Source organism: Phalacrocorax aristotelis, chromosome 6 (assembly GCF_949628215.1).
Source record: "Phalacrocorax aristotelis chromosome 6, bGulAri2.1, whole genome shotgun sequence".
Taxonomy (NCBI): domain Eukaryota; kingdom Metazoa; phylum Chordata; class Aves; order Suliformes; family Phalacrocoracidae; genus Phalacrocorax; species Phalacrocorax aristotelis.
The window spans coordinates 61,684,683-61,712,608 of record NC_134281.1 but is presented as its reverse complement, the minus strand read 5'-3'; the positions used below and the strand labels follow the sequence as shown (position 1 = coordinate 61,712,608).

The 27,926-nt window shown below is 47.0% G+C and overlaps 1 protein-coding gene across 4 annotated transcripts; it reads right to left on the bottom strand.

Moving 5' to 3' along the window:
- Positions 1 to 3,466: 3,466 nt before the first annotated feature.
- LOC142059425 (pancreatic alpha-amylase) lies at positions 3,467 to 26,063 on the bottom strand. 4 transcript variants are annotated; one of them, XM_075098267.1, is made up of 11 exons: positions 25,741 to 26,063; positions 7,494 to 7,630; positions 6,753 to 6,899; positions 6,352 to 6,549; positions 5,590 to 5,820; positions 5,055 to 5,188; positions 4,845 to 4,967; positions 4,632 to 4,731; positions 4,306 to 4,427; positions 4,071 to 4,196; positions 3,467 to 3,762 (listed from the first exon to the last, which is right to left on the bottom strand). In XM_075098267.1, the coding sequence occupies exons 1-11, from the start codon at positions 25,904 to 25,906 to the stop codon at positions 3,573 to 3,575; spliced, it is 1,674 nt and encodes a 557-aa protein (XP_074954368.1). In that variant the 5' UTR covers positions 25,907 to 26,063; the 3' UTR covers positions 3,467 to 3,572. The 4 variants fall into 4 exon arrangements, with proteins under 4 accessions (XP_074954368.1, XP_074954369.1, XP_074954370.1 ...); XM_075098268.1 differs by lacking the exons at positions 3,467 to 3,762; positions 4,071 to 4,196; positions 4,306 to 4,427; ... (5 more) ...; positions 6,753 to 6,899; positions 7,494 to 7,630 and adding exons at positions 14,872 to 15,604; positions 16,770 to 16,895; positions 17,005 to 17,126; ... (5 more) ...; positions 20,840 to 20,986; positions 23,001 to 23,216 and having other exon boundaries at positions 25,741 to 26,038; XM_075098269.1 differs by lacking the exons at positions 3,467 to 3,762; positions 4,071 to 4,196; positions 4,306 to 4,427; ... (6 more) ...; positions 7,494 to 7,630; positions 25,741 to 26,063 and adding exons at positions 14,872 to 15,604; positions 16,770 to 16,895; positions 17,005 to 17,126; ... (6 more) ...; positions 23,001 to 23,216; positions 24,993 to 25,703.
- Positions 26,064 to 27,926: the final 1,863 nt, after the last annotated feature.

The following is a 27,926-nucleotide window of genomic DNA, read 5'->3' as shown; positions in this document are numbered from 1 at the left end:
CGGGGTCTAACAGCAGCCCCAGAACTTTCTTAGGGTAGAAATGACCCAAGTTACAATGGCTGACTAGAGGACCATAATACAGTTTACAACAAGAATTGGTAGAGTCTTAAACTTTCTCTGTAAAACCATTTAACTGCTGTCCCTAAAATGTTCTCTAAGGGATATAATTGCCAATAATGGATACTTACAGACCATCTGGGTGAAATAAGTCAAGGAATTTTTTCTCATACCTACACTGCACGTTAATTATCTCCTCATTGATCTTCCTTCTGTTCCGGTCGACTTCCCTTAAATGCCTCCATATGTTGTATGGCACAAAACAAACCATGCTTGAAATACATGTTGATATATACAAAGTCCTGCTTCGTTTGAATTAAGGTACCTAAGCAATGTAGCTATTCCAAGTCATACCTTTATAGGCATCATATTCCTTGAAGAAGGTAGTTACAGTCTTACTCCACCCTTGCTCCAGCACAGTATAAAGAAAATATCCAGCTTCTTCTTCATTTAAAGGTTTCCTCAACACTCACCATTGACAGCTAAGTTACTTTACCATTTCGTGTAGCATAAAAGCAAATGCTTCCATAAAATCGTCATTGCCTGGGCGGGGTTGTGTGTTTTCTACATTATCCAAGGGGACACCATATTTCTATTTTTAAAAATCAAATTTTTCAAACAGTGGAGTTGAAAAGGCCCCTTATAGGGGCTGTGATGTTTCCTGCAGGCCGCCTATCTCACAGGCTGAACAAATACGGGCCTAGCACAGTTCCAAGGCACGCAAGGGAAGAGCTGGCTGGGGTCGGAATGGCACTCGGCATGTGGCAGGAGAGGCAGGAGAGCAGGAAAAGAAGAACTGTGCCAAAGGTGTGGGGGAGTACAGTGGAGGAGAGCAGAACAGAGGGCAGCTGGAGCAGCGAAGCCAGAGACAAAAACAAGGAGAGAAAGGCAGCTTTCTCAGATACGCTATTATCTTATTTCTCATACGTGAGGTTGGACAGATTCACCTTCTGCCCCTTGACCATCAACTGAGCGGTTCCTCATGAGCCACCGACTGCGTTCATGCTCTTCTGCAGCGAAGGAACTGAAAAGGAAGCTATAACAGAAGTAGTCGAACTTCTCTGGAAGAGAAATCTCAGAGATCCCAAAGGAAAAACAAGCTATTACTATCCATCATCTTTCTTCAAGTCATTTTAAAACCAGTCTGATAACCTGATAGTACGTGAAAACGGTAACAGCATTTACCTTTGCTCGTAGCCAAGTTTCTCCCAATCAGCTACACGGCATATCCCTAAAAATGGAAATATTTACTTTTATATGCTTAATCCCAGCTGGTTAGGTTTGGAGGCTTTTTCCATGTTTAAATTCTACATCAAATTTCAAAATAAAATATAAAAACAAGAAGAGACTGTACCTGGAAAACTCAAAACTTGGAGGGGGGGGGGGGGGAACCAACTCAACCTCCAAACCATGGCTTTCTTTCAAATCTCAAAATTTATAAGGTTTGAGATATTATTTTGGAAGGCTTGAGACTGGCAATATTGCAACAAAATTTAGACTATCAGCCTATAACAGGTTTCGACATTACTCAAACTCACTGTTTGGCCAATGACAGTGAGGACTACTTTGCAAGAGAAAATGAAATTTTGCGTAATGCCCACAAAATTCTACATCCTTATACTTCAGTAAACGTTTGACATCCTGTTGTCCAGCAAATACCTTACTTTAAACTTGATAAATTTCGGGGCAGGATTTCAAATTTTCATTCGTTACTGGCATACAAAATTAAGGCCTTAGTGACATCACTTTACAGATAGAAAAGTAGCCATAGCAATGATAAAAATTTCCTAGTGCTAATAATTTCTGGAAAAAAACTTAAAGCTCAACAGCAAAGCTGACTGTCACTCTGGGCGTCAAGACTCATCTGAAAGACCTGGTGTTGCTCTGGATGCCGTCGTTGCCGTCTTCAGCTTCTTTGTGCTCAAACTATAAGGCCATATGGGCCAAAAACCTTGAAATAAAAGGAACAAAAAAGCAAAGTCTGGATGCAGGTCTGGTCCTTTCAAAGCAGTGAACATCTAGCCCACAAAGTTTTACTTACACCTAAGGAAACGGTGTCGTGATTTCTTTTTCTGCATGTTGCATTAAACTCCACTTGTTAAGCGCAGAGCTGAGGCTGACGCTACACCAGGCAAAGCACACGCCGCACTCAATGGAATTAAAAAGCGGATCCGCATATGTTCAGAGCCACAGACAGCGCCTTCTCCATATTCAGCATCTTCTGTTTATTTATGGGCACCTCAGATCAATGTGTGTCATTTCAAACATTTGCCACAATCGCTGGGAGGCTTGGGGCTGGAGTTGTCATTTTAAACGTAGACAGACCAGTACCTCTGGGATTAGGCACTGGCTGACTAATAGCTAGCACGGAATCAGAGTTTCTGGGGGTTAGAGCTGAGTGCGTGGCTTAAACAAGGGTAGAGTAACCCGGGACGAGCAGGCAGTGCCGATCTGTTTCCAAGGGGCAGGAGGGCTCCCTGACCCGGCCCTGGGGGCAAACAGCAGCGGTGCAATGGCTGTTAACCTCCTGCCACATGGGGCTCCCAGCCTTTGAGGCCGCTCCAGCGACAGATCCAGGGGCTGCGCTCCACACCTTGTCCTCGCAAATACTGAACCCCAGCCTTCCTCTTCTATTTGCTGCCCCCAGAACGGGTCGCGACGGGTGCTCTTGGCCAAGCAGGCGGTCTGATTTAACGCAAGGGCTGCACTCTCGCATTTACCTCGGCATTTTCTCACGAGAGACACTGAAATGGGGAAAGCCGCCAGGGCTGTGCTCCATCTGTGGAATTCTCCAAGATAGTACAGAATAAGCAAGCCTGACGCACCACAGGGACAAGAACACGTCACGCTTCAGCCACTCTCACGAGGCCTAAGCGATGCCTGACTATACGGCTTGCTTCCCGGATGCCTTGGGAACAGGCACGGTGACCCCTAGTTTGCAACAAGCCACTGGGGCTATTGCTGGACGAGCTGTGGTGTTGATGTGTCCAGGCACAAGCTGACTGGGAGCCAGGCAACCCGCAGGCTTGGCTGATGGCACAGGCTGGAATAACTGCTCGGCACGGCCCGGCTTGCTCTGGCGGCCAAGACCTGGCACTGCTTGGTCACAAGGACCGGCGAAACTGCCTGCGCGTGTAGGCACCGCTCACAGCCGACCGCCCTCAGCGTGGGGTACAGACACATGCGTGTGTATCGGGCTTGTAAATACTGCAATTTCACTTACCCAGGTGTCTGTTTTGGGGTGGGTTTTTTTATTTATTTTATTTCCTCCCGTGTGTCTGTGATGTGGGAAATGGGGTGCTGCATCGCCTTAGAGCCCACCACTGCATTGCCACTGGTTATGATGGGATATAGTTACGATCCACGTCATTAAGGGACAAAGCATTACTCTTCAATTTGATTGCCATTTATTATTCGCTAGATACAGAGAATCACTCATGCTCGAACACCAGGGAATCACATATAGGGGAAACAGTAAATGTACAGACCAACTGGAGAAGGACATCTTTCCTGCGCTATAACTTGGCGTCAACGTGAATTGCAACGAACGGATCTTCAGCAGTGTTACTAATCTGGAAATTAGCCATTCCATCACCAGACACATACACCTGTTTTCCAGAACACTTGTTGCCCTCCTTTTGTCCAGAAATAACATCACAGTAGGTACCAGCAGGCAGTCCAGTTTGCAAGCTGATATTCATATTCCTATGTGAAAATGAGTGAGCGCTATTTATCCATTGTTTTCAAAACTGATATTTCAAACTGGGTATAGGATTTTTGACCCTGATGCTACTCCCTCACTTTGAAGGGCGTAGTAAAGTGTGGCCTTGCTGATCCGACCCCTGCTTTGCTCCCATTTTGACTCTCTAGACCTGGCATGCAAGAGCATGACTCTAGCTCAGGGCTCAGTGAGCGCTTTCATCAGGAGAAGAGGGCATTCGCCTTCCCATCAGCATTGCTAATGAGGGATGCTATGCTGCTCTCTGGGGACACGGGCCCTCCCATTGACTTACCAGTCATCATTATTGAAAACGATGAAGCCTTTATTACCACGGCCAAAAGCCACTTGATTGCTGCCGTTGTCCCACCAGTTGGAGAACGGCTGACCGTCCACCACGTTACGGAAGATAACCATGTTCCTGAAAGCGCAAGGGACGGCTCTCACTGCGGCTGCAAGACCTCTACAGCCACGACGAACACGAAGCAAAAGCAACTGCTTCTACTTATTTTTCCTCCACAGCCTCCTACTTTATTTGACGCCAGCGATGTTCACAGACCCAGTTGTTGCCACACGTGGTGTCTGCGTTGAGCGTAACGGGCTTTGTTGAGCCATCCGCGTTACTTGGTGGGCCCATCCAGTCATTGACGTCCTGTAATTAAAAACAGAGGTTTAAAACTTCTGACGGAGAATGCCGAGAGCCTCTCGGTAGAGGAGGGCTAGCTGGAGCATCCAGTTTGCACCTGCTACATCCAACGCGGCACAGGGCAATCACTTAACGAACGTGAACGCGCCGGACTGCTTCGCTGGCCCTGGTCTGGTCCCTAGTCACTTATCGGCAGGATGACAAGCTTACCCGTCCATTTACAAAATATCTTGGCCAGCGAAAACTCGACATCACACGTGCGAACCCGTACGGATGAGCAAGCATGAAGCCAACTGCCATTTTATAAGGCCTGTTTGTTAGACAAAAAAGGTGATGAGCCGCGGAAAAAGAACCGGTGCCAGGGAGGCGCGAGGCAACCCAGCAACAGGAAGGAGCATCACCCAGGCAGGAGCGATGCCTTACCTGGCGTCCCAGAAGGTCAGAATGGAAGCTCCTCCGGCCCCGTGCCCGCGCTGGTTGTCGTGATTATCCACAAAGACCAGGGCTCTGTCGGAAGGCACAAAGCCCCAGCCTTCTCCCCAGTTCCTAGCCAAAAACACGGAGACTTGAAGCTACTCTGCCACCCGGCGCACCCAGGGTACCCCGGGGAAGCCGCAGCATCGTCACCCTTACCTTAAGTAGGCCATCTTTTCTCCATTCCACTTGCGGATCACTGTCCCCAGCTTTGCACCGTATTTGAATTCTGTCACTCGGCCGTTTCCAAAGTAGTCACTGCCTTTGATCGGCTCTCCGCCCAAGTCGATTACCTGGTAATACAAAGGAGAAACTGTGCATCTTATTTTGTCTCACAGAGACAGAAAATGCAGGGTACAGTCTTCAACGTTAGTTCTTGCTTTACACTGAGAGGAAAAAAATAAAGTATGTTTATTTGTGCTGTGTAGATCAACCCAGAGCCAGTATAATACATGACGGATACATGTAAAAACAATGTCAAAGAAAGAAGGGGTAAAGTTGAATGAAAGTATCTGTTGCGGAGGCATTTTAAAAAAGCAAAACTACGTATGTCTGAAAGCTGCTCCGAAGAAACGGCTGGCTCTTTCTGAGGTAATGTTGAATGAAGGTGTATTACTGCCATTCCTCTGGAGGAGGAAGGTAAAAGGGATACCAACGACAAAGACATACATGAAGGAAAAAGTATGGAGCTTACCTCCTGGTAAATGAAAGGTTTAGTTCCTGCAGGAAACCATTTCGTATTTAGATCTTTCAGCTTGTCCAGAAACGCCCTTATGTCCCCAGGCCACATATGCTTGGCGGCATCAATCCGGAAGCCTGCTACGCCAATGTCAATGAGGTGGTTCATGTACTCAGCAACTTTTGAGCGTACATAGTCCTTCTCCAGGGCCAGGTCAAGAAGGCTAACCAAGCGGCAGTCCCGGACCTGTGTAATGAAAAGAGAAAAAAAAATGTTTTGAGGTGCCACTCTGTCAGCTTGTAAAAGCTTTCAGTTTGCTTGTTTTGAGCCATAAAATCCATTCTGTTTGGCTGTCTAAGTTGCACAGAAGAGACTTGAGAAAGACCTGCTGCACGTTCTAGCTACAAAAAGGAGTTAGTTGCTCACCCAGGGCACCGCCTTGCACTGCTGTCAGTTTTCCAAGGGGGCTCCTTAACAAGATCAGCTGAGTTTACAATGAAAGAGCTCACCACAGCGGGCTCAGTTCAGGAGCAAACGCCTGCACATGCCCACATGAACCGTGTGAGGAGGGTTCTTGCTTTCTCAGCACATGGACTATTTTGCACCACAAGTACCTTTCCTGAACCTATGTTCACTACTTCATTCACTTAGGTGATAAGCAGAGGTTTGGTGAGAAACTTCTCCATTTATTTGGCCTTACTGTAATGCTTACGCAGGTTAAAAAAAAACAAAACAGGAAAAAGTAAAACATGCCAAACTTTAGCCAGAGAAAGTTACCTGATACATATCACCATAATTTTCAATGTCTCCGCTTCCAGTTCGACACTTGCCGTCATTGAAATCCCAGCCAGAGTACGGCACAGCTGGAAAATCTCTGTTCCCAGCGTTAAAATAGCTTCCGCAGGTAGAATGGGTGCCTGAGCCACCCGCAGCCCCACACATGTGATTGACAACAGCATCCACATAAATACGAACCTGGAACAGCAATAAGCACACGTCAGTATGTTTTGTTATGAAGGTGAAGCGAGAGCCAGAGCTTTACTGCATCCCCATTAATTCGATCTTTTCCCCCCCTTCAATTTGCGCTCGGTTTATGCCTCCTTTGAGCACAGTAGCCGTAACTTCTCAGCTGAAACAGCACTTCTTGCCATATCGGCTCCGGATTTTAGGGCACCTACTCCGACGTTGTTGCACCGGGTCACCATGTCTCTGAATTCATTTTCATTTCCTGATCGAGTGCAGAGCTTGTAGCTGATGGGCTGATATCTTTCCCACCAGGGTCTGTCCGGGTTAGTAATGACAATATTTTCATTTGGAGGTGAAACCTGCAGATAAAATTATGCACTTTGATAAGAAATCAGTTGGGTTTATTTCAGTGTTTTCAGGGCACAGCCTGCGCTCAGCCCCTCTGCCCTCAGAGGCAGGCTGGCACCCAACCCAGTCGCTCCCACAGCATAAGCTCAGCCTGTGAGATGGCTGTATCCTAGACTGGCAGGAGAGACGTTGTCTTTTAGTCCTGTGGGCTACCCAGGCCCAGCACGGGGCTGCTTTCAAGGGCACACGCATGGGAGGCTGAAGCCACAGGAACTCGTTTTTACCTGGAATAGTGACAGCCTTAGGAAAGGCAAACCCCAGTGCTTATGCACTTCCCTTGGCGCAAGGTACAGAGCAAAGCTTAGCCTTGCTGGGGAAGCGTTGCAGAGGCAAGTGTGCCCCTTTGTACCTGACCTGCCAGAGGTACAACATTGTTCATTGGCCCTGCAGGAGCTAGGGTTGTGTCTAACAGCAGTTACTACTTCCATTCCCCCCTTTCCAACACCAAAGTGACTTGGAGCCGGCTGTCTTCGATTCAGGCATTTTGACGTATTAAGTGAATGCTACAATACCGGTTTCCTTCCTACTCACAGGAAATAACTTACCTGAACTCCTCCAAATCCATTAGGAGCTAAATAGCGTTCACACTCAAGAGCAATATCGGCCCAGCGCCATTCAAAGAGGTGCACAATGGACGTCCTCCCGGGGCGAGTGTTGGGGTTGTACTGTGCCCAGCAAAGCCCTACAGCTGCGAGTAGGAGGAGGACGTGCATGATGCCTTCAGTATAAGGCTCTGGTCTCTCCGCTGGCAATTTATACTCCTGCAAGAAGGCAAAGTTCCTATTGCAGCTGGCAAAATTCACACAAGCCTATGCTATCAGTAATTATTTGGCCGGCTAGCTCAATAGCATTCTTCTGTTTTGTTTTTTCCTGGATTGCCCAAAAGCCACCAATAAAATACCTTTTCACAATGATTATGTACTACCACAACCTAAGCAGTCTGTGAGCAGTGCACCTAAGTTCAGAACCGTAGGCTTTCCAATCATGTAAACAAAGACACTTTAGCAAAAAGTATTGCAAAAACATAACACAAAGACCCTCAAAGGGGTCTCTGGAAGTTAAAAGGAAAGGGGAGCGATTAAAACACAACTGGAAGTCTAACAGCTCTAGAAGAATGAACGTGTTTGCCAGCATTCAGAGGCATCCAGCTCTCAGGATTAGCCCGAGCTCAAACCAAGGTACCTGGTCAGCCACTCCCCATCCATCACAGATGCATCACACAACCCATCGTGGGACTTCACCAGGCGCATCACACTGGAAACCATGTCTGAACTTTTTCTAGCGTTGTTGCCCAGTCCATGCTAGGACCTGTCACCGCTTTTCTTCACATGGGTGTGCAGAGCAGCTGCAGCTCTACCTGCCTGGAAGTGATCAGAGCTGCAAGGGTTTTCCATGCCCACAGAGACTCTGCATAACGTTTCATCTCACTTTAAATGACCAGTGGTTCATCTGAGTCAAGGAAGGAAAGCCAAAATCAGATACAAGGTTACACTGCAGATGAGTTTTAGCTGCCTGACATAGAACTGGATTTGAAAGCCAGAGCTGTTGCCCAAGTCCCTTTTGCTTTTTCCTACAATTTCCTCCTAAAAAAAAAAAAAGAAACAAAAAAACCCCACAAAATAAAAAAAAAAACAACCTGAAATTTGCTCATGACATAATTTCAAGTCTTCATTTGGAACTGACATAACACGGTCAAGATCTCAGCAACAAAGTTCCATGAATAATTCAAGTCATGCTGATGGTAAACCAACACTCTGAGAGAATACGGCGCCCAGAAAATCCCTGATATTTGAAGAATACCTGTCAGAAAACCAAAAAGTGCGCGTGTCCTGGTTTCGGCTGGGCTAGAGTTAATGTTCTCCCTGGCAGCTGGTGCAGAGCTGTTGTTGGATTTAGCATGGGAATAACGTTGATAGCACACTGATGTTTCAGTTGTTGCTGAGTAAGTGCTTACACCAGTCAAGGACTTTTCAGCTTCTCATGCCCTGCCGGCGAGAAGCCGGGTGGGGGCACAGCCGGGGCAGCTGACCCCAACTGGCCAGAGAGATGTCCCATACCATAGGACGCCATGGTCAGCGTGTAAACTGGGGGGAGTTGGCCTGGGGAAGCAGCGATCGCTGCTCAGGGACGGGCTGGGATCGGTTGGTGCGTGGTGAGCAACTGCATTGTGCATCACTTGCTTTGTCTATTATTGTTATTACTATTTTACTTTTTTAATATTTAAATTATTAAACTGTCTTTAGCTCCGCCCATGAATTTTCTCACTTTTACCCTTCCACTTTTCTCTCCATCCCACCATGGGAGAGTGAGCGAGCGGCTGCGTGGGGCTGAGTTGCTGGATAGGGTTAAACTACAACAGTCCTTTTTGGTGCCCAGTGTGGGCACGAAGGGTTTGCAGTAATAACAGATTAACCAGAGCCTGTTAAGGAATTTATATCTGTTAACAGTTGCCGGTCACAATAGCGATTCACCTGTTGTCGATAGTAGTTTTTCTGATCTGCGCCAAGTTCTTTTTGTTGCAGTACATGTTAAAGCTTGGTGTTGGGTTTTGCAGTTTGCTGTGCTCTGCAGGGATTAGGAATGCTTTGCCTGGGAGATTTGTTAGTAAAACACTGGCCTTGAGCTTTATCTGGTATTTGGGTTTTGTAGTGAAGCCGTTACTGTACTTTGGGTACCTCCTCATGGAGACAATTAGCAATTATACCTCCTCCTCTGAGAGTTTTATTATGGACAAAATATAGAATATCTTTGTTACCTTCTCACTGATGTCTCCTCCTTTGTTACAAAAACTTCACTATCTTGAACATCCTTGGGTGATTAAGATATGTCTGTTGGTATTTCTTGGGAATATTGTTTCAGTTCTGTCTAAGGTTAACCAGCAATTTAAGAATATCACCCAGAGATCTGCCCCGAGGCTGGGTAGTTACGAGCGGCAGGGTATGTGGGATAGTATGGCCCAATGCCCAGGGCAGTGGGTACCCCAGTGATCTGGGATTGCACCCCTCAACAAGTGCAGAATCCTGAAAAACTGGTAAAGTATTTTTGGAAAATTATGCTCTCACCCTGGCAGCTCCAGAGAGCCACAACTCACTGCAACATGCTGGGGCTGGCCCGTGCCTACCGAGCCCTGCTCAACACTATTCAGTACCCGCAAGGGGAAGGGAAGGCCTCCGGAGCTGGCAACAAAACATCGGGCACTGCGGCTACTCCAACCTCAGCACCCGGCGCTGCCGTTGAACCAGAGAACCAACCCATGCCCCGGTATCAGTCACCCCTATACACAAGAAAAAATACACAAGAAAAATCAGCTCATTGACTAAGGGATGAAGGTGAACCAGGGCCATCACGCGAACAGGAGGAGGAAGCGGCAGCCCCCCCATAAATGAGACAGAAACCACTTGATCCCTATCCCTGAGTGAGCTGTGAAATATGCAAAAAGATTTCAGTCGCTGTTCGGGTGAGCATTGTCACCTGGCTGCTGCGATGCTGGGATAGCGGGGCCAGTAGCCTGCACTTAGAGGGAAGGAAGCCAAGCAGATGGGATCCCTTTCTAGTGAAGGGGGCAGTGACAAAGCAATTGGCAAAGGAACACGAGCCCTCAGCCTCTGGAGGCAACGCCTGGCCGGAGAGAAGCAAAGGTGTCCCTTCAAGGAAGAGGCTACATGTCACCCAGGCAAGTGGCCCACCATGGAGAGGTACCCAGTACCTGAGGGAATTAGCCAGGCTGGAGGTGATTTATGGTGGCCTGAGCAGTGAGCAGTCACCCAAAGAGCCAGACGGCGTCAGGTGCACACAACCCACGTGGCAGAAGTTTGCACAGAGCTCACCATTGTCACATTCAAACTCATCGCCAGTGCTGGCCTGGAAAGGCAGAGAGGACCCAACGGTGGATGACTTAGCTGGCCAACTCAGCAACGCAGAGAAAGTCTCTCTTCCCTCCTACAGGCCTGTGTCTTGGCTGTGGAGAAACTGTCTGAAACACTGCCCTGGGGGTTCCAGCGACTTGAAGCGGTTATGTCCTACATCCCACCTGTACAGACCAGTATCTCAGCCATTAGGCGTAAGCGTCCCTCTGCTCAGAGAGAGCATATAGTGGATACACGCCGTGGGCCACCCTATGGTTTTACCTGCATGACCACAGAGAGGACATGAGGCAGTGGGATGGAAAACCTGCCTCGACCCTAGAGCCACAGGTGAGTTGCAAGGGAAAACCCTCACAAAAAGGGGTTCTTCCAGGAGCACTGCTGCTCCATTTTCCAGTGGGAGGTTCCCTAGACAGCGTAGAAGGGCTGATCTTATTAATGAGCCAAATGCAGCGCCTTCTGGTTCATATTTACAAGAAGCGAGTAACAAATACTATGACCAGGAGTAGAAGGGCCCTGCCTCCAGCCAGGGAGGAAAGGGACAACTGGGTTTACTGGACTGTGTGAATCTGGTGGCCTGGCACATCCGACCCACGGGAGTCTAAGGCTCCAGATGACATCAGTGCACAGTGCCCCCTAATACCACCAAACTATAGGGGCCTGCCTTGAAGGGCTGTTATGATGGGTAGAGCCCAAAGTCATGGGCTTAATGAACTCAGCAGACGTTTTACAGGGATGGCCCGTAGACTTAGGGAATGATACCTGGTGTCAAAAGACAGAAGAAGGGGTGGTGATTAACTGTGATGTATTGGAAACTGTGGGACATGGGCATGACATAGATGGTATAGAATACAGGGTGGATCTTGTTCTGGTTTCAGCTGGGCAGGGGTTAATTTCCTTCCTAGTAGCTGGTGCAGTGCTGAATTCTGCATTTAGGATGGGAATAATGCTGGTAACACCCTGATGCTTTAGTTGTGTCTGAGCAGGGCTTGCACTAGTCAAGGACTTTTTCAGCTCCCCGTGCTCTGCTGGGTGCACGAGGGGTTGGGAGGGGACGCGGCTGGGACGGTGACCCCAAGTGGCCCAAGGGATATTCCATACCATACGACGTCATGCCCAGTATATAAACTGGGGGCAGCTGGCCGGGGGGCAGCGATCGCGGCTCGGGGCGGGTTGGGCATCGGTCTGCGGGTGGTAAGCAATTGTACTGTGCATCGCTTGCTTTAGATATTCATCTTCATTATTGTTATTGTTTTACTTTATTTTATTTCAATTATTAAACTGTCTTTATCTCAACCCATGAGTTTTCTCACTTTTACCCTTCTGATTCTCCCCCCATCCCGCCAGGGGTGAGTGAGTAAGCGGCTGCGTGAGGCTGAGCTGCCGCCTGGGGCTAAACCACACCACCACAAAGTGGCACATCCACTCCAAGAGAAAAGAAATCTCAGTGCACTTTGTACCTGAACTGCCTCCAGTATGTTCTTTCTGAAACTACTCATGCCATTGACTATGTCACATGCATCCTTCTCTTTCCCAGAATTTGTCTTCAAGGACGAATCGCAGAAGCAGGTCCCATTTGCCCACCTGTTCATTTTCGTATCGCAGCCCTTATCAAAGGTCTCTTTTTCCACTACAATGAGGAAATAGTAAATTACTGCGAATGACCTTGCCTACTCGCTAACAGCAAGGAACCCTGGAGATGACTGCACCTTGTGATGACCAATTCAGGGAGCACGGACCCCCCCCCACGCCATTCCTCAGCATTACTGAGCGCAGCCACATGTGCCGGAGGGTTATTTTTACATCCCCATTCCCTGTGGGGTTCCCCTCATGGGTGGGCACGTCGCTGCATAACGTTCTGTTTCCAATGACACGTGTGTGCCACTGAAATACGGCGCTGTCAGCCAAGGGGAGTGAGGGCCCGTCGCTGCCAGCCCCGTGCAATGGGTGGCCAAGCCGCTCAGGCGACTGGGAGCCCTCGCTGACCGGCTGCAGCACTTCAGCGTGCTGAGGAAACGCAGGAGGGCAGGAGAGAAGGTGGTCAGCCAGCAGGGAGGCGTGATGAGTCTTTCTGAAGTATAACCCCACGTAGAAAGTATTTAATGTGCGGTTTCAAATGTAGCATCTCTTTTAGCATGGTAAAAACATCAGGTGCCTAACAAATGGCCTCTGATTTTTCAGGGGAGTTTTTAGGGGAGTTGAAGCTTTGGGCCGATGAGATGTTCGAGGGGTTTGGCTTTGTTCTGAAATCCTGTGTTTTAATCCATTTGAGCCCCCAGTATCCTTGGAAACCTGCTTGTGAAGAACTGGAGGATGTGGGTTCTAGGTGTTGAAACTAGACCCTTTTATGTGCAGTTTTTTTCACTGCCAGCCTAAAGAAGCAGGCCTGCTCTTACGTGTCCCTCTGCAGTCATATCATAGCACAGCTCTGGCCATCAAATACGCAATCAGTACCGTGCTGCAATGGCAGAGCCTTCCCAACACACCACTGCAAGGCCTACCAGCGCGGGACTGACCGACCGACCCCTCCAAAGGGAGAAGGCTCCGAGGAGACAGGCAAGCGCGGCTTGCCCGTGAAGCTCAGGGAATAACACAGGCTGTAACGCTCCACAGGTGTGGCAAAGAATGCTGACTTTTGTCTCAGCACAAAGAGGGCTGGAGGGTGGCCTTTGTGTTAGATAAACAGCTGTGTCAGCCGAGACATCAGCTGGTCATGTCACTGTTTATCCCCGAGTTAATTCAAAGAGGGTGAATGGCCCCTGGTTTAGCCAGCCCAGCGTGGGGAGGCATGTACGCATGGCTCAGCACAACAGCGATTATAGAAAACTAAACACCTACCAAAAGATTTTCGAAGATAGCGATGGGCTTTAGCTGGTTTCAACCCGCATATTCCTTTCCAGTCTCCGGGGACACCCAGCATCATGGTGGTGAGCGTATTACAGACACCAGGAAGGGAGGCCACAGCCATACTGTGAATGAACTGCATATTGCAATTGTTATATTTTTAAGCGTAACTTACATTTGTGTTGTGATTTCAGTATATTTTGTAGCACTCTGCTAAGTCAGAAAAAGTATCTAGCATCAATCATCTCCAAATAAGTAAATTTGATATTAAACATTACCACCTGCACACATGGAATATCTAAAAGCTGGTCAGAGTATTGGACTCTGACACAGAGCGATCTCAGTGCAATCCTCTGCTTCACTGCTAGTTAGCCTGACCAAATGAATAAGCAATGTTGTCGTGCTCTGTCATAACAACGGCTTGAAGGGTGCGAAAAGGTGCCTAAGTGTGCTTGTGTATTGAACACAGTGTTCAACCGTTCCCAGACAGGTTATTGAAACCAATGTAAAAGACTAAGGAGATGGTGGTCTTAAAGATGCTCAGTTGGCGATATTAGACTTGAATTATCATCTTTAAGAAAACAGAACATGTCTATATTCGTTGCTGCTCACTGGAGAGGTGAGTACCATCACACGCTACAAAGCTGAGACTGGCCTCCTCTCAGGAAAGACAGTTCTCAGATTCCAGTGGTAGTTCCCATAGCCAGCCCACTGCAAACCCCAGGAAGGGTAGCAAACAGTGGTTTCAGAGAAGCAGAGAGCCAGTACAAGAAAAGATTAAGCTGTCGTAGCTGTAGGACCTATAAAATCATGCCAGTTTCCACAGCAGAGACATATTCATCACCTTGATTGTAAATCTGCAGCTGCCAGGATACTGCCACCATCACGCACGACATGAGACACCGTGCTTTTAAACCAGCCTTCCTGAAAACTGACTTCAGGGATGTTCTAGCACAAAATGGGTGTGAGCCCACCCCTTTATCACCCCAGTTTGCACAAAAAGAGTGGAGCCAGTCTCTTTCAAAAGGGGCAGGAGGGATCCCTGACCTGACCCTGGGGGAAAACAGCAGCTTTGCAATGACTGTTTTATTTCCTCCCGTGTGTCTGTGATGTGGGAAATGGGGTGCTGCATCGCCTTGGAGCCCACCAGCACATTGCCACTGGTTATGCTGGGATAAAGTTACAATCCGCTTCATTAAGGGACAAAGCATTACTCTTCAATTTGATTGCCATTTATTATTCACTAGATACAGAGAATCACTCATGCTCGAACACCAGGGAATTACATATGGGGGAAACAGTAAATGTACAGCCCAATGGGAGAAACACATTTTCTCCTGTGTTATAACTTGGTGTCAACTTGAATTGCGCCACGTTTCAGCCCAAAGGTGGCTCCCCTTGATTTTTGGACATGCTGTTAATTCCCAGCCCAGCTTCCCCAGAAAAAGAACTACATTTCTACTTATGCACAATACATAATTAAGCCATTTCAATTTTCTCTTTTTTTTTTTTAGTACTTTAACTGAATAAAGCCCAATTACAAAGGCAAAGAGGCGCATATCGCCTCTTCCAGATCTGCACTAGCACCACTGGCTCCTCTCTCTGTAGAGCAGCTGCTTGGTATTTCATTAATATAAGCTACTACATTTTGCTTTACCGTGGTTCATTCGGTGCTGGAGCGGCAGGACAATCAGACCGCCTTGTACGCGATTAGCAAAAACACGGAAGAGAAGAAACACCACGTGCACAACAGATCTAGTTACAATTTAGCGTCAACGTGAATTGCAACAAACGGGTCTTCATCCTCGCTACTAATCAGGAAATCAGCCACGCCATCAGCAGTAACATGAACTTCAACTGCGGTACAGCGGTCACCTTCCTTTTGCCCAGAAATGACGTCGCAGTAAGTGCCAGCAGGGAGCCCAGTCTGCAGCGTTTCATTCAAAGACCTTTGGAAAATATTGAAATGCCATAAGGATTAGTTGGACTCTCAAATGCTTTGCAACTCATGTTAGAGACCTCCTCAGATGTTAGGTAAGCCTGGAGTTGTTATTCTGCAGCACTTCTCTGGTCACTCCAGAATCTGTTCTTCCACAAAATTACAAGACTCTAGGACTGCTGAGTGAGGAGGCTGGAAAACCACCAAAGGTTCACGCTGTGCTCAGGCATCGAGAGGCCGGTCAACATGAATGAGTTAAAATAATCTTCCATGTGAGCTCTTCTACATTATGGGCACTTAAAGGAACGTGGTTCTGTTCACATAGAATTACACTCCTTTACCGTGAAGAAAAATAATTACACAAATAATTAATACAGTAGTATTTACTGACAGGAAACGTTGGTGTTCTCACTCTCCAGGAACTTTAGGACTTGAACTCCAGAACTTCAAATAACACTCTAGTGCAATTTTCATTTTTCCCTACCAAACCCCAGTTAGCTTCTTCTGACTATCCCGTTAGAAGTTCTCAAAAATGTCTCTGGTAGCAACTTGGTTTTTAAGGAGCTTAAAAGGTACTTGAAAATGCCAGATTCCACACAGATATTGTACTTCCTGACATCATGGTACCCTAGAAGAACATACCAAAATAGCCCGAAAAACTGTCAGCCTTAATAAAATTCCTCTCAAGTCTTTGCAGGATGTCCAAAAGGAGAGCACAGTAGGCTGGAAGAAAAAGTTAACTGAAAATTCAACCACTACATCCTTCAAATTGCTCATCACCCCAACCTACTTCTAATTATTATAGATCTAATGCACTCCAGGTCGCTTAAATAACCTCACTGTTGCGTACAAGATTGCAACACAGTTTTTAAAACTGCTGCTTTTGCACCATATCCCCGAGGTGCCAAGTCCCCTTGTTTCTATAAGATCAGATATTGCTGGCTGACCATGCTCTTCAGTGATAGAGCCAACTCCAGCAACTGGGAAATACAAGAGCACAGAACCAGGCCTAACCTCGGACCGTGAGTCGTGCTCTTGGTAGAGTGGAGAAAGCTAAGTTTAAACTGCGAAGAGCCAAGATGGAGGAAGCACGTTACAAAGTTCTGCTTGAGCTCGCAATACCTTAAAAGCTTTCTCTGCTAGCTAGAAGTGTAATTTATTCCTCTCTTACTTACCAGTCATCATTATTGAAAACGATGAAGCCTTTATTACCACGGCCAAAAGCCACTTGATTGCTGCCGTTGTCCCACCAGTTGGAGAACGGCTGACCGTCCACCATGTTACGGAAGATAACCATGTTCCTGAAAGCGCAAGGAACGGCTCTCACTGCAGCTGCAAGACCTCTACAGCCACGACGAACACGAAGCAAAAGCAACTGCTTCTACTTATTTTTCCTCCACAGCCTCCTACTTTATTTGACGCCAGCGATGTTCACAGACCCAGTTGTTGCCACACGTGGTGTCTGCGTTGAGCGTAACGGGCTTTGTTGAGCCATCCGCGTTACTTGGTGGGCCCATCCAGTCATTGACGTCCTGTAATTAAAAACAGAGGTTTAAAACTTCTGACGGAGAATGCCGAGAGCCTCTCGGTAGAGGAGGGCTAGCTGGAGCATCCAGTTTGCACCTGCTACGTCCAACGCGGCACAGGGCAATCACTTAACGAACGTGAACGCGCCGGACTGCTTCGCTGGCCCTGGTCTGGTCCCTAGTCACTTATCGGCAGGATGACAAGCTTACCCGTCCATTTACAAAATATCTTGGCCAGCGAAAACTCGACATCACACGTGCGAACCCGTACGGATGAGCAAGCATGAAGCCAACTGCCATTTTATAAGGCCTGTTTGTTAGACAAAAAAGGTGATGAGCCGCGGAAAAAGAACCGGTGCCAGGGAGGCGCGAGGCAACCCAGCAACAGGAAGGAGCATCACCCAGGCAGGAGCGATGCCTTACCTGGCGTCCCAGAAGGTCAGAATGGAAGCTCCTCCGGCCCCGTGCCCGCGCTGGTTGTCGTGATTATCCACAAAGACCAGGGCTCTGTCGGAAGGCACAAAGCCCCAGCCTTCTCCCCAGTTCCTAGCCAAAAACACGGAGACTTGAAGCTACTCTGCCACCCGGCGCACCCAGGGTACCCCGGGGAAGCCGCAGCATCGTCACCCTTACCTTAAGTAGGCCATCTTTTCTCCGTTCCACTTGCGGATCACTGTCCCCAGCTTTGCACCGTATTTGAATTCTGTCACTCGGCCATTTCCAAAGTAGTCACTGCCTTTGATCGGCTCTCCGCCCAAGTCGATTACCTGGTACAGAAAATAGAGCTAGGGCACCCGTTTCTACTTAAAAAAACTCAGACAAGTAGAAGGCATTGCCCTAGACATTGTTTTACGGAGGAGGCACTACTGGAGCTACGTATATCATTTGGCTTACTTGCAAAATTATATTTAAAGCTATTTTCTTCATTTTATCTCAGCCTAGCGGTGAACTGCCTCCATCCTAAAACTCCTTACGCTGACTGATCACTACCGCTTAATTAAGGCTTGGGCCATACCAACTTTATTCTTAGTCTAGTGACCAATGCCTCTGCTTCCAGCACATGGGCAACCTCATTTCAACATGGAGCTAAAGAATGTTTCACTATTTGCCCTAGACCTTGCAGGCAACATACTGATTTAATAACGTGAGTCTAGCAACTTCAGCTTTTGCTGACTGAAACCAACAACCACCTGCTTCTTAGGTCTTATCAGGATTTGTTACTCAAACGTAAAACACAAATTCAGAGTGCCAAATAACACTGGTTATGCCATTGGAAAACAACATTTCATACCATAATCACTATTTATACCTCCTGTTGCAATGTATTATCCAGAATTTAAAACTGAGAGAGTGAAATCTCTTTTTTAAACCATCAGAATTGTTACACTGACTTCGATGCAGTAAATTTAATCTCAAGTGAAACTTCTAGGTTACCTAGTTCTAGAAGGTCCAAAACAACTGGGGCATTCTGCATGTCGATGACCATTTGTGGGCAGATTAGATATTTGTAAATTATGGTTATTAATTCTCAGGAACGATTTCTATAGATCTTGAGTCTGAAAGCTGCTCAGGCCCAGCTCAAGCAAAGCATCACTCGCAGCGTGGGACCGAGTCTATTCTGTGTCTGCAAGAAATACGTTTGTAAAGTACAATTGAAAAAAAAGATTACCTCCTGGTAAATGAAAGGTTTAGTTCCTGCAGCAAACCAGTTAGTATTTAGGTCTTTCAGCTTGTCTAAGATCGCCTTCACATCCCCAGGCCACATATGCTTGGCGGCATCAATCCGGAAGCCTGCTACGCCAATGTCAATGAGGTGGTTCATGTACTCAGCAACTTTTGAGCGTACATAGTCCTTCTCCAGGGCCAGGTCAAGAAGGCTAACCAAGCGGCAGTCCCGGACCTATATAAAAATTCTGACATGAGACATTTTTCACCTGGTAAACTAAACGCTGTGTTCTACATATGATTTGAATTGTTATCTACATTTCAATGTGAAACTAAAACCTCCTCCAGCCACTGTTCACCATGCATACCTTTGCCTTGGACGGTTATCTTGGACACTATCTACGCAGAAGGAGCATGAAGCAGGCTGCATTCACCCAGCTCACACAGCTGTAGGTGCTCAAGGATTATATCAGAGTCAAACCATTAAATCTATACTCAGTTTTTTAATGCAAGTACAGGGCAAAAATATGATAGATTATTTTCACTCCAGTGTATTAAGGAAGAGATTCATTACTATTTGAAGTGCACTCATTTATTCTCTGATGTAGGAAAGATGTCTAGAAATTATATTTCTAAATATTCTAAAAAGCTTGAGTTATTATAGCCTTATAAAACATTAAATCCTTGTTTTCTATTCCCTTTTTGCCTTTCCTTCCTGTAAATACAAAATGATGGGCATCAATTTTCATCAAAAGAACACATTAAACAAACACCAAATTGCTTTTTAAAATATCTCTTATGATGGGTTTTCCATGGCCGTGCACTTCTGCCTCAGGAGACCAAGGTGCATCGGCCTACGTTGCAAACTGTACTAAAGACTTGGCTATAAAGATGCTCAGGAGTTCAGGAACATTTAAAGACTCCCCTTCTGCCGTTTCTCCAAAACCTCTCTCCCCTCAGCTTAGATTCAGGAACGATCAAATGCATTTGAAAGGCATAAGAGGTTATTTAAGATAGATGGGTATTTAACTTTAAAACTACCACAGAACGAAAGCTTCTTTTATAAAGGCCTGACCTCATAATCTGTTATAGAGGAACAGATAGTCTTCTGGGAAGAGAAATCTCTAAACAGAAGGTTGATTCTCAAGATTTTAGCATTATTGGTTTTCTTTATGAAATCCTAATCTCGCTCTTCTGCAATTGAGACCACAGACAATTTCCAAATTACAATAAAAGGCAAAAAACCCACCTTTTTTTTAAACACCAAAAACCCACACAAGATAACCCCTAAACAGATTTTACAAACTTTAAAATGGTCTTTATAAAGTATCTACGCACATTTGTTTAAAACTGAAATTGAGCTATTGGCTCAAGTACAGCCCTCCCTTTAAGAAGTGGTGTTCCTGATAGCAGCGCTAACCTCTGGTCTCAGGTTGGATGGTTTTCCATGAGATTTTTCACCTTGTTTTGTTTTTTTACAAACGTCTGACAGTAAAGGGGAGCAAAGAAACCACAGCCCAGGAATGGATGTACATGAAAATTATATTTATAGTTCTAGGTTTACCTGAGATATATCATGATAATTCTCAATATCTCCACTTCTAGATTTACATTTACCATCATTAAAGTCCCAGCCAGAATATGGCACAGCTGGAAAATCTTCAGTCTTTGCATTGAAATAGCTTCCACACGTAGCATGGTTGCCAGCACCAGCGCTAGCGCCGCACATATGGTTGATTACTGCATCCACATAAATGTGTACCTAGAGAACAGCATTCACGCTTCAATTTGAGAAAGCTACTTCCCGCAGCCCCACTAATTAACGTTCTCCCTCTCTTACCTCCTGCCCTATCCCCCCTTTTCTGCTTGCTTGCAATTATTTTAAAATATTTATCTTTTATTAACATATAGCAATGGGGATATAACATGCATCTCAATAGATGGGCAGAAAAATTCCCCATCTTCACTCCAGCGCTACCCTGCCTTCCCTTCTAAATTACCGGTTGCCTCTATCCTTGCATTGTTAACACCAGAAGGGCTTTCAAAGCACTCACGCCAACTTTGTTGCACCTGGTCACCATGTCTCTAAATTCAGTTTCATTTCCAGATCGTGTGCACAGCTTGTAGCTGACGGGCTGGTATCTTTCCCACCAGGGTTGCTGGGGGTCAGTAATGATCACATTTTCATTTGGAGGTGAAACCTGTGAATAAGAGGGTGTCTCTTGGTAACAGGATAATAGTTTGTTCACCCAGTATTGATAGAGAAAGACGATAAAAATAGAAGATGCGGTCCCTTTAATGGAGGGCACTCACAATACCTAACCCACGCAGACCCCCCCGCACCCTCTGCTTATGCTGAAGTGGGCTGGAAATAAAAGACTTGGGCCTGGAGCTCCAGCAGGTAGAAACATACTATAAAAATGATGTCCATGGACATAGCGTCCTAGTTATCTTTGTGGATGGAGGCCTCAGAGATCAACAGAAGGGTGTGAAATCCGAAGGACTGGTCAGGAGAGATAGCCCAGAATCAGGAAGGAACCGATTGCTGAGCAACCGACAGAACATCCTGCCCTTAAAATTGATCGAACTGCCCATTTTTGTAATGCTTTGGATAAAAGCGTTCTTGACGTGACATTTGTCACAATTTCCAGATACGCTATACCTCTTCCTTTTATAGACAAGTTTTTGCTGCTGCCTCCAAGCCTCTGGGCCTAACCCCCTGATGCCACCAGTCCTCAGAGACCCCCAGGCTGCCGCCCGCCTGGCCGCCACTACCATCTGCGTCGCCGGAGCACTACAGTGCTGGCTGCCCCTTAGCTTTGTGACCATCTGACAAAGCTTACTTTCTAAGACCCTGTCAGAGCATGGATTAAAAAGACATCCAAGCATATACCAGTTTAAAATCTATCAGGCCTGCATGCCTGGAAAGAAGGTTGCAAAGAAAAGATGCATTATTTGAAGATTATGGGAAAATTCTCACTCAGGCCAGCTTGCAAGCTCCCAGGCTACAGGAAAGGCAGACTTAAGGCCCTTGAGGTGCCGGAGCGTGTCCAGAGAAGGGCAGCGGGGCTGGGGCAGGGTCTGGAGCACAAGTGTGCTGGGGGGCGGCTGGGGGAGCTGGGGGGGTTTAGCCTGGAGAAGGGGGGGGCTGAGGGGAGCCCTTCTCGCTCTCTGCAGCTGCCTGAGAGGGGCTGGAGTGAGGGGGGGGTCGGTCTCTGCTCCCAGGTCACCAGTGACAGGACGAGAGGGAACGGCCTCAAGCTGCGCCAGGGGAGGTTTAGGTTGGAGATGAGGGAAAATGTCTTCCCTGCCAGAGGGGTCAGGCCCTGGCACAGGCTGCCCAGGGAGGTGGGGGAGTCACCGTCCCTTGGGGGGGTTCAAAAAACATGCAGACGTGGCACTTCAGGGCACGGTTTAGGAGGCCTGGGGGTGTTGGGCTGGGGTTTGGACTTGATGATCCTGGAGGTCTTTTCTAACCTGAATGATTCTACGATTCCGTCACCAATTTTTCCTGAGCAATCTGACAAATAAAGGGAAGCGGTTTAATAGGTGGCAGCTCCCCAGCCGTACCACCCCACCCATCTGACACCGCTGCTTCCACAGCGGCACGCGGCTGCTGCTCAGACGGAGCCGCCTCCTGTCGCTGCACCTCCACCAGAACCTGTGGGCAGCTCACTTCTGCCTGCTCACCCCACGCTCCTGCAAAGGAGGGTCTCTCAACAGCTTACTCTGACACGTGGCTTTACAGAAAGAAACTGCCAGTTTGGGTGAATAGAATTAGCAACCTTTTGTATTTATTTATTTAAAACCTTCAGCACTGTGGTGTTCTCTTTAGGAGCCCTTTTCTTCAGTCATAGTTTCATTTTATGTGTATCTAGCTCTTAAAAGCTTCCCTTAATTTAAATAATAGCAAGCAGATAAATGTAGGTTACTCTTCACAGCAATAAAAAAAAAAGATTTAGCCAGTGATATGCAATTCTAATTCATCTAAATGTAATAGTACAGAGTGCAAAACATGCACTTTGGAGCCATGGAATAAATGCACGCTTACACAATGATAGCTGAGGAATATATTTGTCAGCATTTATTACTTCCATTACCAATTTCTGTTTTTCTTCCTCAGTACCTGTCCTTTGGTGAATTGACTATTTTCTCTGAAAAACAAATTACCGTCTACGTAGCAATTTTACTACCTACTGATAGGAACAGACGTACCTGAACTCCTCCAAATCCATTAGGAGCTAAATAGCGTTCACACTCAAGAGCAATATCGGCCCAGCGCCATTCAAACAGATGCACAATGGACGTCCTCCCGGGGCGAGTGTTGGGGTTGTACTGTGCCCAGCAAACCCCTACGATTAACAGAAGAAAACAGACACCCATCCTGTGCTCTGCGGTCAGTTGCGCGCTTCTTACTGCCTATTTATGTTCCTGCAAGAGGGTAAAGTACACATTACAAAATACACATTTAAAAGTAAACGGCCATCACTGGCATCATTTTTATTTAATGTTACTTGATTGTCATTTTGTTTGAGAATTGGCTTATACCTAAGCTATATCAACACCCCCATACTAACTGTAACTTTGTTTTTCTGTGGTTAAAATTCAGGCAGTGCCTAATACAGGCTGTCTCTAGTGTGCAAAAGTCATATTGTTATTAGTATAAAGCCCCCCCAAAAACCACCCCATAAGGCGAAGGAGCCCTTACAGAGGCTGAAATGGACATTTCATTTCTCATTTCATCGTAACACTTTACATCCCTATTTATCCTTGAGAGGCATCTTTTCTTTCAGTCTGTGTTACTATGACTTGTGCATATTTAGACGAGGCCTTGGAGAAGCAGCACGCTTCTTATTGCGGGTTGCCACGACAGCCCAGGTCCTCTGGAGGTCTAACGTTAGCGAGCCTGTCATTCGTGGTACACAGGACATCTATCATTCAAACAGCCGCCCTCATCCTGGGAGATCTCTCAGAGACAGAAGTGACCCAAAATCAGAAATCCTAAATATTTAATCTCTGTACACCTGCAGGATTTGCATGGAGATACTCTAATACGGCTCACGGAGGTTGGAAGTGCTGTGAGGAGCCATAACCAAGAAGGCTCCTTCTCAGCGCCCCGGTACCGAGCTCTGCAAAGGCACCAAAGGAGCTTTCCAAAGGAGGAAAAACACCGGCACTGCTTCTGATGAGCCAGGCTAGGATCTATACTTCCCAGTCCATATTGTATTTGTATTTACTTGCATATGAGCACGGATGACAAGCCTGTTAAAATCGCCTCTCCTTTTTTCATCTAGAGCGATACAACTTAAAACAAACCAGAAATTAAACTACTTTCAAGGTTTACGTTATGCTATTTAGGATCTCATTTTTGTGCTCTTCATGCTTAGAAGTTGATTTAGAGAGTCTGAGATACAAAGTCGTCCTACAGGATCTGTTGCAAACAAAAGGCTGGATCGCTTCCCTTAAACAACAGAACACAGAACCTTGTTACTCTCTAAGTATTCTTTGTAAAAGCTGTCGTAAGAGGAACACCACGGGGCAACCAGGGAATAAGGCGATTCCTGGGTGCTGTCCTAGGGGACACCAACGCTTCAGTGAAGGCTCAGACATGAACACACGGCCCTTCAGGTGTGCTACATGAAAGAAACCTGCACCATTTCCTGGTTTAATACACATTGAGGAGTGCACTGCTGAAAACTCCAACCTGCTACGATACAGCTACTAAAGAGTTTATATTAAACCTGCCATTATTTCTACAAAACAGCCCTCCCTCTCTCATTTTTATTTCAGGGAAAGGACGATCCATATCTCAGGCAGCAGAGCTGCACCCTTTGGAGCAAATTCAAGCACAAAAAAGTGCCGGTTTATAAAGCGCAGAAGCTGCCTTCCAGAGCCTGTATCAGCTGGTATCCCTGTCACCGTACTTCAGAGGCAGCCAGAGTTATTTAAAGTGAATCATTTGATAGATGTAGCTTGTTTTTCTGCTTGGGAACAAAGCAATTTTAATGAACTTATTTACTTGTAGCTCTTTGGTAGAGTATAGAGATAAATTTCAGCCGTAAGCAGTTGTCCTGTGTGCTTCCACTTCTGTGCCAGAACGCTTCTTTGCCCTGATAGGAGGAACGTACATTAACAGAAAACGAGCTACGAAAGTTCGATCTTCTCTGATGGGAGAAGCCATTTATCAGGACGGCAATTTTTACTTACAGCAGTAAGTACACGAAGCAGTAAATTACACCAAGCAGTAAGAACAATATATTCTGACCCCGCCAGCTCCGAGGCCTAGTGATTGAAGAGAAGACTCAGGGTACTTTTTCATTTCTTTGAAATAGGTTTACAGCTGCTCTGGCTTCAGTACAGGCAACGACAAGAGAGCGGAGATGTTGAAAGCCCCGAACGCACTCCGAAGGCTCTAGCTTCAAAATGTTTTTAAAACATGGAAAAAAGTGAGGCCTGTATTCCTCTGCAGAAGGAAAGTGACCGCAGTTGACTGCAATTCAAAGAAGGTGGGAGAGAATTGTTTCTGGAGACGGCTACTGCTGCCTTAGACAAGCCGAGAACTCACATCGGCTTGTTTTCTGCTGGGTTGAAGCCCGCGGTATGAAACTCGGCCGCTATCGCCAACGTACGAGCGACAACATTTAGATCTGCGAGAGGTCCAACGCAGGCCTGCTGAAGCTGCAGGTGCTGAAGGCTGTTACGGGACAGTGAACTTCTCGTCCCTCCCCACAGACCGTCCCTCAGCAGCTCTGCGTTTCCTACAGACGAAGCAACTCTGCTCCGGTGCCTCCTTCGGCGACGCAGCACTACCCCTCACACAGCTCTGCTCCTCAGGAGCAGCTCTACCAGTCCCGCCGGGCCTCTCCGGCGCCCACAGCCGATGGCAACCGCCCGACACGGGGTAACCTTGTGCGAACCAACGTAACGACAGCCACAAGCAGAACTGCGTACGTACCTTCTGGGGCTGCGTCATTCTCGGGGGACTCCGGCAGCACCGTCCATCCCGCCGCCATGGCGGTGACGGGATTCCGGCCCCTTGCGCCGGCGCGGAGGGGTGCCGAGGGGTGCCGAGGGGTGCCGAGCACCGCTGCCCGCCAGCACAGCTCGCAGCAAAGCCCCATCCCCCTATCAGGTTTGCCAGCGAGAAAGCGTTGTACGGTACAATAAACTGGTTTACCCAAAAGCTAATGTTACACGTGATGACGTCAATGCAAGAGAAAACAACATTTTGGAATGTATTTGTTCTCAAGATCTGAGCAAGGAAATCTCTCTGCGTATAGGTTAAAAAAACCAAAACAAAAGCGAGATAAGCCTATTTGTCTTTGAGTAGAGCACCACCTTGCTGCTATCCTACTTCACTGCTTTGGAAATCTACTTAGTTGGCCTTTTATGCAGTGTTTCAATCGCTTGGCTCTGTACGTGTAACTCGGCGCGGGCGTGAGGGCGTATTGCATGTTTCCTCTCTTACACATCTTTTTATATGCAATGAGCTGAGTCACAGAGCTGTGTAACGTGGCTCCATCCAGCTACAGACTAAAACCGGTGGCACAAGGAAGGGTTCCACATCTTTGAAGGCTACAATAACTAGTATTTTCTACTTCAGTGTTGCTACAGTGGCTTTGCCATATGAAGCGACACATGGAGCCTGTCATCATCAGAATAATGTTCTTTTCTCTGGGAACAACCACAACCAGAACTAGGGTAAATATTTGTCTGTATAGAACATAAACGGATCGCACGGCAGAAGCTGCTTTCTGGGCTGGAGTAAAAGACTCAGGTAGGAGCCGGAGGACTCAAGACTCCTTAGACCCACAACAGGGAGGGAGAGACACGTAAGGTACTTAAGGAAGCCAAAGTATTTACATGTTCTCTTCACTCTTCTATCAAGTAGGAAAATCAAGGAAATCAACTATCAAGGAAAAAAACTGTGGGAAACGGCTCAGTGACTTTTCCAAGTTACTATTGCTGTAAGGATAATTTAGCTAGAAACTCTTCATCTCTGAATGCACATTAACACCACTTTGCAGACAATATTATTACCTTCTCAAGCCCAAAATTTCTTTTCACCACCGTATGGCAGAGTCCCTAATATTCAAAGTTTTTGAGAAAAAAAACCACCCAAGACTGCAACTGAAGATGATCCTCACATACCAAACTCACACTGCGACACTGGAGAAATGTATGTGCTTTTTTAAAAATCTACCTCTTCAGAATTAAAAGCATATTAGGATGACCTGAATGTGGCGCTCAAAGAAAATTGACAAGGCACACAACTCACATTTATATGTAGAAAATAAATCTAATTCAGCTTCTGCTATCATAAAATCATTGCTATATCAAGGAGTCAATTTATACAGGAGCATTACAGTATCACTCATGATTGTTAGATTGAGTCACCCTCGCATTGAAAATTATAGTGATACAAGTATATTCAAAAGCTTAATTAAATAAGAAACATTGCTGTGCCTTTATGCCATTAGCATGTGAAGAAAAATTGTGAAATAAGCCCGCATTGACTGCTTATGTGTCATCGCAGAAGCTGGCCCTAAAGACTTGCTAAAAAAAAAACACCACCACAGGGGTCATTTGACCTGAAGTCAGAGTCACAGAATGCCCTGAGCCAGGAGGGACCCACAAGGACCATCAAGCCCAGCTCCTGCCCCTGCACAGGACACCCCAAATTCACACCGTGTCTCTGAGGGCCTTGTCCAAGTGCTGCTTGAATATCGCCAGGCTGGTGCCGTGATGCCTCCCTGGGGAGCCTGTTCCAGGGCTCCACCACCCTCTGGGGGAAGAACCTTCTCCTAATGCCCAGCCTAACCCTCCCCTGGCACATCTCCCTGCCATTCCCTCGGGGCCTGGAGTTGGTCACCAGAGAGCAGAGACCAGCCCTGCCCCTCCTCCTGCCCTTGGGAGGGGGCTGCAGAGTGCCATGAGGGCTGCCCTCGGCCTCCTCTGCTCCAGCTGAACAACCCAAGGGGCTTCAGCCGCTCCTCGTATGGCTTCTCCTCTAAACCCTTCCCCAGCTCCGTGGCCTCCTCTGGACACTCTCCAGTAGCTTTATACCCTCCATGTCCTGCGGCGCCCAGCGCTGCTCACAGCACTGGAGGTGAGGCCGCCCCAGCACAGAGTCAGACCAAA

Bases quoted from the DNA above. Each gene is read 5' to 3' on its own strand.
- LOC142059425 (XM_075098267.1), bottom strand. From the start codon at position 25,906: ATGGGGCTTTGCTGCGAGCTGTGCTGGCGGGCAGCGGTGCTCGGCACC. The intron at 5,189-5,589 runs GTAAGCTCCATA...TTGTATTACCAG, and splicing joins AACCTTTCATTTACCAGGAG to GTAATCGACTTGGGCGGAGA. The intron at 4,197-4,305 runs GTAGGAGGCTGT...TTGCGCTTTCAG, and splicing joins CATCGCTGGCGTCAAATAAA to GAACATGGTTATCTTCCGTA.